This window comes from Enhydra lutris, unplaced genomic scaffold (assembly GCF_002288905.1).
Source record: "Enhydra lutris kenyoni isolate GAN:26980312 unplaced genomic scaffold, ASM228890v2 scaffoldscaffold2, whole genome shotgun sequence".
Lineage (NCBI taxonomy): Eukaryota > Metazoa > Chordata > Mammalia > Carnivora > Mustelidae > Enhydra > Enhydra lutris.
This window is the reverse complement of record NW_019154086.1, coordinates 6239509-6252166: the sequence shown is the minus strand read 5'-3', so window position 1 is coordinate 6252166 and position 12658 is coordinate 6239509. Positions and strand designations below refer to the sequence as shown.

The window sequence follows — 12658 nt, the reverse complement described above, 5'->3', positions numbered from 1 at the left end:
TGTGGAGGCTTTTTTAAGAAAAGACTTAGAAAAGTCTTCCACTTTGACTTCCATTTGACAAAGTGGAAGAAACTAAGGAAATGATAAAAACTTTTCAGTAGTAAGTTTCCTTCTCAAGCTTTTTAAGTAAGGTATTTCTGGTGGCAGAGAAGAGCAAAGGGGAGTAAACGCATACCCCTGAGTCTGAGAATCTAGTTCCAAAGGACCTGGAACAAAGATAATACTTTTTTGGAGTCTTTCATTTCATTTTAAAAGTTAATACAAATTAGATTTTATAATCTATTCACATTGTTTGAATATGTAAATGTTAAACATTATTATTAAAATGGACATATGGAAGGGATGGTGTGTTTGTCTTGTGACTGAGGCATCAGCACTGTCTATCTGTGCATTCGTGTAGCCTTGTTGGGGAAGCACAGGTATTCTGGGGGCAGGTTTCTTGTATAAAGAGGTCTACAGTCTCTTACTTGAAATCCTTGAAAATGTGTTGGGGAATTTAGAATTTTTCATATTTTAAATATATTGTCTTTTTTTGAATATTGTTTAAAAAAAGTACCATTAGAATTGAACATTGGTTCAAATCAGGTTTTGCACATAAAGGAATTCAAGTCAGTTTAAGTTCTGCTGCCACAGACTTCACGAAAAAACTTTCAGTTTTAGATCTCTTTACACTTTGGAGTCCTCAGGGGCTCCTCGGCTGTACAGTAGCTGCGGCAGTAAATGTGACTGATGAGAGTTTGGTTACCCTTTTATAAAGTCCAGTAACCATCTCACAAGTGCTTGAGGCTTCTGGTGAAATGTGGTAACATATAGCAGGTTTTTGTTTAAAAATACTTCTGTTTTCTTGGGAAAAAGAAATGATTTGAACAACTCACTCAATTTGGGTAGATTACATGGAGTTTGTAATCATTGAGTTCCTCATGCTTCTTGATGGTCCCAGACAGGGACACTATAAAAGCTTACCTGTGAATTTTTATTGTCCCTCTGAGTTCAAAGAGAAACAAAGTGCTGTTGCTTTTTCTTCAACTTTTACACTTTGTGCTGGATCTCTGTATGGTAATGGCATTTGAAAGGATAAGATATTTAGTTCTATAATGTAGACTGTTCACAGATTTTCTCATGCAGACTGCTCAAAGGTTTGGGGTCTGTGTGTGTGTGTGTGTTTTATAATTACAAATGCATTTTTAAAATAGGTAATAAATCTCCTAACGGAATAAGTGACTATCCAAAGATCAGAGTGACTGTAACCCGAGATCAGCCCCGCAGAGTCCTGCCTTCCTTTGGGTAAGTGTTAAATCCTGCCTTTTTGTAAATGGAAACTTAGCACTTATTGGGTGTTCTCTCTTAGGCATTCCCAGTTTTGTTCTGTTATGTAAGCTTGTTAAGTAAGTAGTCTGAGGTTATTGACTTCCCAGATATCATACAGCTATTGAGAGATTTGAATTCAGGTGTGTGTTACTTTCTCTACATAACAGCCTATGCTTATAGCGTGTGATTTTGAAAACTTTTTAAAAAAAGATTTGCTCACTTCTAAACTTTATTTTTTTTTTTTCAAGAATTTTATTTATTTGAGAGAGAGAAAGAGCGCACAAGCAGTGGGAAGGGGCAGAGAGGGAGGGTGAGGGAGAATATCTCCAGCAGACTTCATGCTGATTGTGGAGCCCCACACGGGGCTCAGTTCCATGACCCTGGGATCACAACTGGAACTGAAACCATGAGTTGGACACTTAACTGACTGAGCCACCAGGCACCTCTAAGCTTTGGTTTTTTTCATTAAGTTTTTTATTTTAATTCCAGTTTAGTTAGCATACGGTATTATATTAGTTTCAGGTTTATAATCTAGTGATTAAACAATTCTACACATTACTGAGTGTTCATCATGCTAAGTGTACTCTTCATCCGCAACACCTGTTTTACCCATCCCCCCCACCCAACTTCCCTAAACTTTATTTTTTCCCTAAACTTTATTTTTGAAGTATAATATGCATATGGAAAATGCAGAAACCATGATGAATTTTCATATACTGAACACATCAATTTTGTGAACTGTTCTTTTAGTAGTAGTTTTCTTTTCCTTTCTGTGTTCTCACATTCTAGAATTTCTGTTGCTTGGATATTATTTTTCTAATTTTTCTCTATATTGATCTGATTGATCTAAATTTTGTATGTATTCTCTTTTGTTGCTCTCCTTTCCCCGAAAAAAGAATTCTTTTACTGATTTTTCTTTTTTTTTTGATGTCATAGTTTTTAAGTCAGAAGAGTCCTCCTGCTCCTTCCTCTTACGGTTTTTTTCCTTGCTCTAAGAATCTTATTCTTATTAAAAGAGGCAAAAAAGGGTCTGCCTGGATGGTTCAGTTGGTGGAGCATGTGACTCTTGATCTCGGGGTTTGTGGGTTCAAGACCCCTGTTGGGCAGATTACTTAAAAAAAAAAAAAAAAAGGTGGTACCTGGGTGGCTCAGTGGGTTAAAGCCTCTGCATTCGGCTCAGGTCATGATCCCAGGGTCCTGGGATCGAGCTCCGCATTGGGCTCTCTGCTCAACAGGGAGACTGCTTCCTCCCTCTCTCTCTGCCTGCCTCTCTGCCTACTTGTGATCTCTGTCAAATAAATAAAATCTTTAAAAAAAAAAAAAAAAAGAGGCAAAGATGGATGCCATATCTTTTCTTATCTCTCTAGAACCATTAATTTATTTTAAAATTTCTTCATCTCCTTACTTTGTTTCCTCTGAATTCCTTTCCCCACTTTGGTTTATTTTGGTCTTTTCTTTCATATTAGAGTCTTTTGTTGTTGTTGTTGTTGAGCTATAATATATTAATTTCGACATAATGATTTGATGTTTGCATATATTATTGAAAGGATTACTATAATAAGCTTAGTTAATGTCTATCACCATACAGAATTATAAATTTTTTTCTTGTGATGAGAACTTTAAAGATCGGCTCTTTCAGTAACTTTCAAATATACAACATGAGTATTAAGTGTAGTTACTGTGGTGTGCATTACATCCCATGACTTACTGATTTGATAACTGGAGGTTTGTACCTATGAGTTTGGCTTTATTTGCGTTTTTGATTCCACATATAAGTGAATCATATTTGTCTTTGTCTTATTTCACTTAACAGCATACCCTCAGGGTCCATCTGTGTTTTTCCAAATGGCAGGATTTCCTTCTTTTTTATGGTTGAATAACATTTCATTTCAATGTGTATTTTCTCTATCCACTCATCTATCGATGGACACTTAGCTTGCTTCCATGTCTTGGCTGTGGTAAATAATGCTTAGGTGAACATGGGGATGAAGTTATCTTTCAGTATTAGAGTCTTTGTTCAAATATCTGGTTAAGTTTGGCCCTCCATTCCTGTTTAAGAATGAGACATTAACTGAAAAGCAGCCTCTTTGGAGTTGGATAAATAGCTGATTGTAGGGCTAAGAGAGAAAGTATGAACAAGTATCATTTTGTTATTTCTTGTTTAATTCCATTAGAGTTAGATGATACGCTGTAGTATATTTCGGTTCTTTAGAATGTGTTAATATCTGTTTTATGTCCTAGAATATGGTCTGTCTGGGTAATGTTCAGCGTGAACTTGAAAAGAATATGTATTCTGTTGTTGGGGGTGGAATGTTCTATAATTGCCACACAGGTCAAGTTGGCTGATGATGTTTTACAGGTCTTACTGATTTTCTATTTTTTTGCTGATTGATAAATGAGGAGTGTTGATATTTTATACTATAATTATGGATTTGTCTATTTCTCCATCTAGTTATGTCAGTATTGTCTTCATGTATTTAAAACTCTGCAAATGAGTACATTTGACCCAGATTCATCAGTTGTTACCATTTTCCATATTTGCTTCATGCTCTGTCATATATACCTGAATTTTTTTCTGAAACATTTGAGTCTCTTAGACTCATGTCCCTTTAATCATAAGTGCATAAGTGGGTTTCTTTTTTTTTATAAGAGATTTTTTTAAAAGATTTTATTTATTTATTTGACAGAGATCACAAGTAGGCAGAGGGTGCGGGCATGGGGGGGGGAAGCAGGCTCCCTGCTGAGCAGAGAACCTGATGAGGGGCTCGATCCCAGGACCCTGGGATCATGACCTGAGCCGAATGCAGAGGCTTTAACCCACTGAGCCACCCAGGCGCCCCTGAGTGTGTTTATTTCTTAAACGTGAGGACATTCACTTACATAATCATAGAGAAGCAAAATCAGAAAATTTAATGTGATACAATACTATTATGTAATCTCATTTAAATTTTTCCATTATAGAGATGATTTTTTTTTTTAAAGATTTTATTTATTTATTTGTCAGAGAGAGAGGGGGGGGAGAGACCAAGCACAGGCAGACAGAATGGCAGGCAGAGGCAGAGGGAGAAGCAGGCTCCCTGATGAGCACGGAGCCCGATGTGGGACTCGATCCCAGGACGCTGGGATCATGACCTGAGCCGAAGGCAGCTGCTTAACCAACTGAGCCACCCAGGCGTCCCTATAGAGATGATTTTTTTCTGGTCTAGGATTCAGTGCAGGATCATGTAGTACATTTAATTTTCATGTCTTTTTGGTCTCCTTTAATCTGGAACAGTTCCCTAGCCTTTCTTTATCTTTGATGGCATGGATATTTTTAAAGAGTAGAAGGTATTTCTTTCGTAGAATGTTCTCTAATTTTGTCTGATGTTTACTCATTACTTGTTCAAGATTATGCAGTTCTGTTTGCTTTGTTTGTTAGTTTGTTTTGGTAAAAATACTACATTGGTGGTTTAACCTTTTGAAAACATTGCATCGGGGTGCCTGGGTGGCTCAGTCGTTAAGTGTCTACCTTCAGCTCAGGTCATGATCCCTGGGTCCTGGGATCGAGCCCCCATCGGGCTCTCTGCTCTGTGGGGGGCCTGCTTCTCCTTCTCCTACTCCCCCTGCTTGTGTTCCTCTCTGGCTGTCTCTCTGTCTCTGTCAAATAAATGAAATCTTAAAAAAATAAAAAATCACATCAAGATGGGTAAGACACCAGTTTGACACATTATTGGTAAGTGCAGGAGAGGCAGGCTCTGTCAGCAGCAACAAGGACTAGGTGGGGGCTTCATGGCTTCCATTTCTTTAATGGTTATTAATGTAGCATTCAGGAGATAATTACTGAGTACCATTTGGCCTAGATTCTGTACTAGGATACAATAGTGAAAGGATGTAATCTCTGTTTTCATGGAATTTAAAGTTTAGTGTGGGTTGTACACATTAAATAATGACACCAGTAATTAATTCCAGTGGTGCCAGGTACTAAAGGAAAAGTGTAGCACCAGAGGAGGGTGTGTGTCACAGGAGAGCTAAATCCAGAATTGTGGTTGGACAGTTGGGCACGAAGAAGAAGGCAGAGGCTTTCGTGTGGCAGTCCTGGTGACCGCAGACAGACATTCCATAGTGGAGGGGGTGCCCTCTGGTCTAGAGATAGATTTAACTTTTGTGAATGGCAGGTAGTTGTCTGATTTGACAAGAGCAGGCTTAACCTCGGACAGATAGCTTAATCACAGGATGTTCTGGGAGCTTAAATTTCAGCAATTTAAGGAGTTTGTTGGTAACTTTTTCTTTTCTTTTTTTCTGTCTCGCAGTTTTACTTTGAACTCAGAGGGGTATAACAGAAGACCAGGTGGCCGTCGTCATAGCAAAGGCCCTTCAGAGAGTTCCTTAACCTGGAAGCCTCAGGAACAGGTTGTAACAGAGATGATTTCTGAAGAGGGTGGCAAGGGTCTGAGGCGTCCCCACTGTACCGTGGAGGAGGTAAGCCCTTTTAGCTTAAAAAATAGTTTAAAATAGTTAAAAATAGAGTTTTAAAAATAGTTTTAAAATGGTTTAAAAAATAGTTTATGAATTTTCCAGGGAATCAGTAATAAGTGTACTGGGATACAGAGTTCAAAAGGGATGGAAAGGTGTCCAGTGACTGTAAATTTCCCAGTCTCCCTTCCAGTACCTGACCCTACACCCTGTCTGATGGTTAGCAAGTAACCACTGATATACTTGTATGTACCCTTCTGGAGATACTGTATAAATACATAATTCATCAATTTTCAGATTTTTTTTCGCCATAGGACAGAAAAAGGAATCATGCTAGGGAGAGAGAAGTTTCTGTTCCTTTTGGGTATTTGAATTCTTCTACTAACTTGTTTCTTTTATAAGGCATAACTGTGACTGCGTAAGAGAATTAAACAGTGAACGTGCCCACTTTTTCCTTTTTCAGGGCACTTAGTGTGATATCTTCATCAGCAATCTTCTTTTTACTTCTCTCCTGAGATCTTTGCTTATTCTAGGAGAATTTAGAATTATTCCTGTACTTGGTATTTCCCAGGACCATCACCTATTGCAGTTTGCCAGATGGTTTTCTGAGCCATTTAGTTTCGTTGGTCAGAGAGTTATTGGAGGTCCAGGTGTTGTGCTCGTTGTCAGCAATTCAAAAATTGAATAAAATGTGGTCTTTGTCCCCTAGGAGCTTGTACCTAAATAGTTGTAATCAACAGAGGCAAGCAGAGAGAGGAACAGACTGAAGGAGGCTTCAGTATCTCTTAGATGAGAAGTCAGAGATGGGGCTGAGCAAAAATATAGGGTATATACAGGATATATTCTAGAAATATTAACGGTAATATTAGCGAGTCCATGTTCATTGGGTAAGGATAATATAAAGTTAGAAGAGCCCGAGTCTCAGATTTCAGTCTTGGATAGATATGTGTCACTGGCAAAGATACCCTATGTGTTTAGTGGGAAGATGATGACTTTAGTTTTGGACATTGTTTAAAGTGCCTGTGAAGCATTCAAGAAGACCTGTCTCATAGACTCTTGGATATAGGTGATGGGAGAAATGAGAAGAAGGCAGGGTTAGAGATGCATTTCTGAATCTTCTATGTATTGGTGTTTGATAAATCAGGGGAGCTAGAGAGTTACTCAGGGAGAGAATGTAGTGTGAGAGAAGAGATAATGGGCAGACCATCGGCATTTGAGGGCAAGCAGAAGAAATAATTGGCAGTGGAGACGGAGAAGATCAGAAATCAGGAGTGTATTATCTAGGAAGGCAAAGGGAGGTCAGCAGGGTGAGGTGTTGGAGAGAGAGAGGTCAAGTGACATAAGGGCTGAGGGAAGTGTCTGCTTGCTCTGGTGGTGGAAGTCATTGGAGACCCTGATGAGACCAGATCCATTTTGGAACCTGAATGTTCTGAATACGCAGGTGGATTATTTCTGTTGAGTTTTTTGTGGTTGACAAAAACTGTCAAAACCCCAGATGCCATCAGAGTCTAGCAGATAACATAAATGAGTGGGGTGGGCTGGAGCGAGTGGCCCATCTAAGGAAAATAGCCCTACCCAGCTCCAGATTGTCCATTCAGTTTTCTGAAAGAGGGCAGATTTTTAGATTTTTCTTTTCAAATTTATAAAGTTGGTAATTCAAGAAATTTAAAAAGTGCTGGCAAATAAAACACATCTGTGGGCTGCATTTGACCTCTTGGTCTCTGTTTATGATTTAATGATAGCTTTAATGTGTTAAAACTTAAATGACATCCTTTCTTTTATTTAGGGTGTTCAAAAAGAGGAAAGAGAGAAATACCGAAGGTTATTGGAGCGACTTAAAGAAGGTGGTCATGGAAACTCTGTTCCTCCAGTAGCTCCTACTTACCACAGGTAAAAATGAGCTAACAAAGTAAATGCTTTGCCACACATCTTTTTCCTTATTTTTGGAGAGGGGATTCACGAGAAAGCCTTTGTTGAAAAAAGAGATTTACATTGAGAAAACTAGCCTTATAGTTTGCCTCAACAGCGTATCTAGTAATAAGATACAGAGAGCACACTGGTTTTACAAAATAGATTTTTCTGTTAGCTTTAGGATCTTTTGCTCACATGAACTCTTGAAACTCTGATATAGAAAAGTAGAATTATAGGTGGAAATCAAGTTCTGAGGGAGCAGAGTGTTTTCAGCCTCTCAGCATACACATTTCCCTTAGTCTCTTGTCTTTTTCTGTCTCTTTCCCCCTCCTTTTCCTTTCCTGCCCAGTTCTCCCTCTCTCTCACCCCTAGCCTTTCTCTCTGATACACACACAGTTTCTGTGGCATGTCGGCAAATGCATTTTTGCATGATTGGAAGTCCTCCACATTAAAAGTAAGATTAAAGTTGCCCCAGGTTATAGAAGGTTTTCTTCATAAGACTTCTTGTTAAATATTCTAATGCTTTGGGCAAAAGATGACAGTAGCAGAAGGCGCTGATGTCTGGCCTTATATTCACCTGTAAAAAAGGGACAAAAAATATGTGAGTATAAGATTGAGGCACACAGGAGAATTCTAACAAGTGATATGAGAATACATGGTGGGGGTTGGGGGATCCTGGAAATTATGTAATGGCAAGTTGAAGGTAAAAGTCACAAGGCTGTCTAGCTTGTTGAATGTACAAATAGCAAAAGATTATTTGTCTAGGAATTTTAACTTTTGTTGAGGTTTTTTTTTCTTTCTTTTTTTTTTTTTCAAATTGTTTACTCAGGCAGAATGTTAATATTTTCTCTGTTTTGACCGGCCCCTGTTGGAAGCAGCAATATGCTTCACGGGCTTTTGCTCCTGTCATGTTGGCAAAATCCTCAGACTATTTTGCTGTTTACATTCCTGGTTTTATTGTATTGTTTTAGGATCCATTTCATTATGTCATTTTAAATATTTCATCTTTCAACTTGAGTTTTGTCATACTGAGGTTGTTTGGTTGAGATGGTGCTGGGGATTGAGAACATCTAATTTTACCAACATTGAAACTGGAGGTTAGGGTAACTTGACTAAAATATTAGCATCAGGCTTACACTCCTTGTATCCCAGTCCCAGATGGTGCTATGTTGCATCCTCTCCTAATTTGATGTTACAGGGTAATCAGTAAGCCCTGTTTCAAGGAACTTGTCAGATGGAGATAATATTTATGGTAGACTTTCCTTTTGTATCTGACCTTCTTCACTTTTTGTGTTCCTAAGCTCTCAAAGAAGTCAGATGGACACATTAAAGACCAAAGGCTGGGGGGACGAGCAAAGTCACGGAGTCAGAACAACTCAGTTTGTTCCAAAACAATGTGAGTTCCCAGATCTAGCCCTATCTCCGTATATTGACCTTAGTTCACGTGCACATGAAACTGAGAAATGACATCCTAATGAAAGATGGCGTACCAAAGTTTGAAACATTGGGAGACCCCAGGGCTTTGACTTGGGCTTATCCAGTATAAGTAGTTTAGTAAAAAGGCTATTTCAGGACGAAGTAGATTCATAAGATAACTCTTGATTATTATTCCTAGCTTCTACCTAAGCAAGTATTTTGTGAGCCTAAAATTAGTTTCTTAATATTTATTTTATTAATTTCTTTATATTTCTCCACTAGCTATTCACTAAATGGCACTAAATGATAAGTAAATGTCTTGATACTTTGGAAACTGCGTAAGTTGAAATTCCAGCTGTATTATTGATTAAAGAAGGAAACATTCAATCTTTTCTTTATCATCTTCACAGACAGAGTTGTTGAAACAAGGGGACCTTTATGCTCAGTGAGAACTGAGAAGAGGTACATGGTTCAGTTCATTCTAAGTTTTCTTTTGATCCATTATTTTCTTCATAAGCTATATTGATGAATAACTATGTCTAAAGAATTCTAAATTCTTCTTAGCTCTGGTAGCTAGTCAGCAAAAATGGGTACATGGGTAGCTGTTGTGTTAGATGCCCACCCTAGCTCAGAGGGTGCCCTTATGCCCTGGGCATTAGGGGTTGGGAGATGCAGATGCTACTTGGATAGGAGTGTGGTTGTAGTGGGTATCTGTAGACATTAGCACCCCTAGTATAAGAACAGTGAAGGCAGTTCTGTGTGTCTTTAGGATTTTGGATGATAGTTATAGCAGAGTTTGGGGTAAGCTATGGCCTTTGTCCAAATCTGATCCACCTGCCTATTTTTTTAAGTAAAGCTTTATTAGAACACATTCACACTGATTCATTTATATACTGTTTGGCTGTTTTTAATCTCTGATGTAAGTTGAGAAGATGTGACAAAAGCTGTAAGATTTGGGGCACCTGGCTGACTCAGTCTGTAGAGCATGTGACTCTTGATCTTGGGTTCCTTAGAGTCATGACTTTGGGCCCCCCAAATTCGACATACCGGTTACTTAAAAAAGAAAAAACAACACCAACAAAAACAAAACCTGTAAGATTTGCAAAGCCCAAAATATTTATTCTCTGATCCTTTTCAAAAAAATTTAGCTGACCCTTGGTTTAGAGGACTAGATAAACTCAAGGTGGTTTTTGTTGACAAATTATTAACTCTTATTTCTAAAATTAGTCTCATGTGTGCCAGTTAAAATTATCCAGCATATACTCTCCCAATATTTTTCCTCAGGTGTTGTTCAAAGGGGAAAATTTCTGATACAGAGAGGACAGTTGGAATCAGACTTGAAAATGAAGGTGTAAGTGGAAACTCTAGTTCAATTTTATGTTGTTTTACTCTTTCACCTGACCTGTGTTAAAATATTGGTGTTCATGAAAAGAAAGATGAAAAATATTACTTTGATTTCTAATTTGATCGTTTTCTTTGAAAAAGCAGCAGGGATTGAAGATATACAACTTTTGGCTTCCTTCTGAATTCCCAGATTTTTACCTCTGTATAGTAGCCACTGTTTTTGTAAGCGAGACCAACTTGTATCCATCCCAACCCTTATCTGTAGTACCTGGCTTCTTTTGGAGAATTTTAAAAAACCATATGGTTTCTAGGAAAGATACGTTCAGGACCTTTTGAGAGTCAGGAGCTCAGATTTATTTCAAAATTTAGCAATCTTATGCTTAATTGGATTTTACATTTTTCGGTGTAAGTACTGGAATAAAAAGTGTTCTGTGGTCTCCATAACAATACCAACATTTTAAATAATAGCAGAGTGTTTTGCTAAACAGTCTGTATCCAAAAGAAATACATTTCTAAATTAAAGGCAAACTTGAGGTTTTAGATTATTTCACGTTTTAGATACATAGAAATACCAAAATTTAGGGAGCTGCTTTATGTGAAGTACCTCTTCAATCAGATTTTTCTTCTCCCATTAGACCGCTATGTAGGTTGAGTGTAGGTCTCTGAACATCCCTGTTCCCAGTCATTTGGAGTGAAGCCTTTTATATAGAGTTACTGTTTTTCGCCTGTGGAACACCAGCTGCGAAAGGGGGGAAATTATGGCTGAGAGAGCACAGAGAGGGAGTATATTTGGAACCTGGCTAAAGACTACCTGGTGCTTCTCTCTCTGCCGAACCTGAAGGCTCTGCTGTCTGGAGCCAGTAGCTGCTGGTTTCCTAGGGCCAGGATCCCTGGCCGTGAACTAGAGAGAAGAGTACTGGCTCGGCCTCTGGACACTAGTTCTCGTCTGAAGCTCTCTTGCTAACTCAGTTTCTTAATTTTAAAAGTTGGGCTACTCGATGTCTTAAATTCACTATTTAAGGTCACATAGGGTCACAATAAGGAAGGATATTGTCAGAGTTTCTGGAATGCTGGCAGAGTTCTATTTGCTGGCCCGAATGGTGCTTATATATGTGTTCATTTTACAAAGATCAGGTGGTACATAAATGTTTGTACATTTTTCTGTAGTAAGTAATTCCCTTAGAAAAATGAAATGGATCAAGTTTACTTATTATAAGGATAGTAATACTTTATTCCAAGTGATAGGATTATGGGTCATAGATTTTGCTTTTTTAAAACACTTCAAAATGTCTTATAACCATCTTATTTTTCATTGGCCTAAGAGAACTGAAAATACTTTTCTTGCTGCCTACAGGGAGAGTGATGAGTGTTCTGTTTCATGGTTTATAATTGAGGTGTCCTGTGAGCCTTAGGTCTCGAGCATTTTTTGTTCCTCTTGCAGGGACAGGCAGATAGACAAAATCTCCTTCACTTACTTGGGAGATTCGCTAAAGCTCTCAGGACAATGGCACTGTTCTGTGTTTCATGTGTTATGTGTGTTTATATGTGTAAATATCAAACATGTCAATAGAATATAGACACTTTTTTGATCAGAGGAGGGGACATCAGCTGGAACCTGACCTATCCGAAGAGGTGTCAGCCCGACTCCGCCTGGGCAGTGGGAGCAATGGCTTACTCAGGAGGAAAATGTCAATACTTGAGACAAAAGAAAAACATTGCTCAGGCAAAGAGAGGGATAAAAGGATGGAGGATCTTCTTGAACTTACAGAGGTATTGTTTCTTGTGTTGATCAGAATAAGAGGCATGTTTTTAAATGACTTTAGTTACCAAGAATTGAACACATGTTTTATTTTGAGGAGTTTCTCCAGGCTAGGGACGAGTGTATGAGAGAAATCAGGTCCAAGGGCTGTCCAGTCACTGGCTACATTGATCTTTAGTGATCTGTGAAGGTGGCCTAAGGGATCAGATTAATGTTCAGCAAATGTGAGTAGACATATTTGTCACATATCTTGGAATATAATGGGTTCTTTGCAGATTTTTCTTCAAATATTTTGGGTTTCATAGTATGGGTTTGGCATTAGGAATGAGTTCATTGCATTTTTAAAAAGTGATTCTTATTTACTAAAATGTCCCTATCATTGATTATTGCATTTGAAAATAGTGAAAACTTACTTGAAACACCAAGGAAATGAAGGTAGTTAAAAATTCTCATTTTAAAAGTGAGCCT

At 38.2% G+C, this 12658-nt stretch overlaps 1 protein-coding gene across 2 annotated transcripts in view; it reads left to right on the top strand.

The window, feature by feature from the left end:
• LOC111147979 (SUMO1/sentrin/SMT3 specific peptidase 2) overlaps nucleotides 1–12658 on the top strand; it is a 34313-nt gene that overhangs the window by 9213 nt on the left and 12442 nt on the right. For both annotated transcript variants that reach the window (XM_022504308.1, XM_022504319.1), the window contains 7 exons: nucleotides 1194–1284; nucleotides 5598–5766; nucleotides 7547–7650; nucleotides 8973–9067; nucleotides 9498–9549; nucleotides 10372–10438; nucleotides 12025–12201. In XM_022504308.1, coding sequence (XP_022360016.1) covers nucleotides 1194–1284; nucleotides 5598–5766; nucleotides 7547–7650; nucleotides 8973–9067; nucleotides 9498–9549; nucleotides 10372–10438; nucleotides 12025–12201 — 755 coding nt within the window. The remainder of the gene's footprint in view (nucleotides 1–1193; nucleotides 1285–5597; nucleotides 5767–7546; nucleotides 7651–8972; nucleotides 9068–9497; nucleotides 9550–10371; nucleotides 10439–12024; nucleotides 12202–12658) is intronic.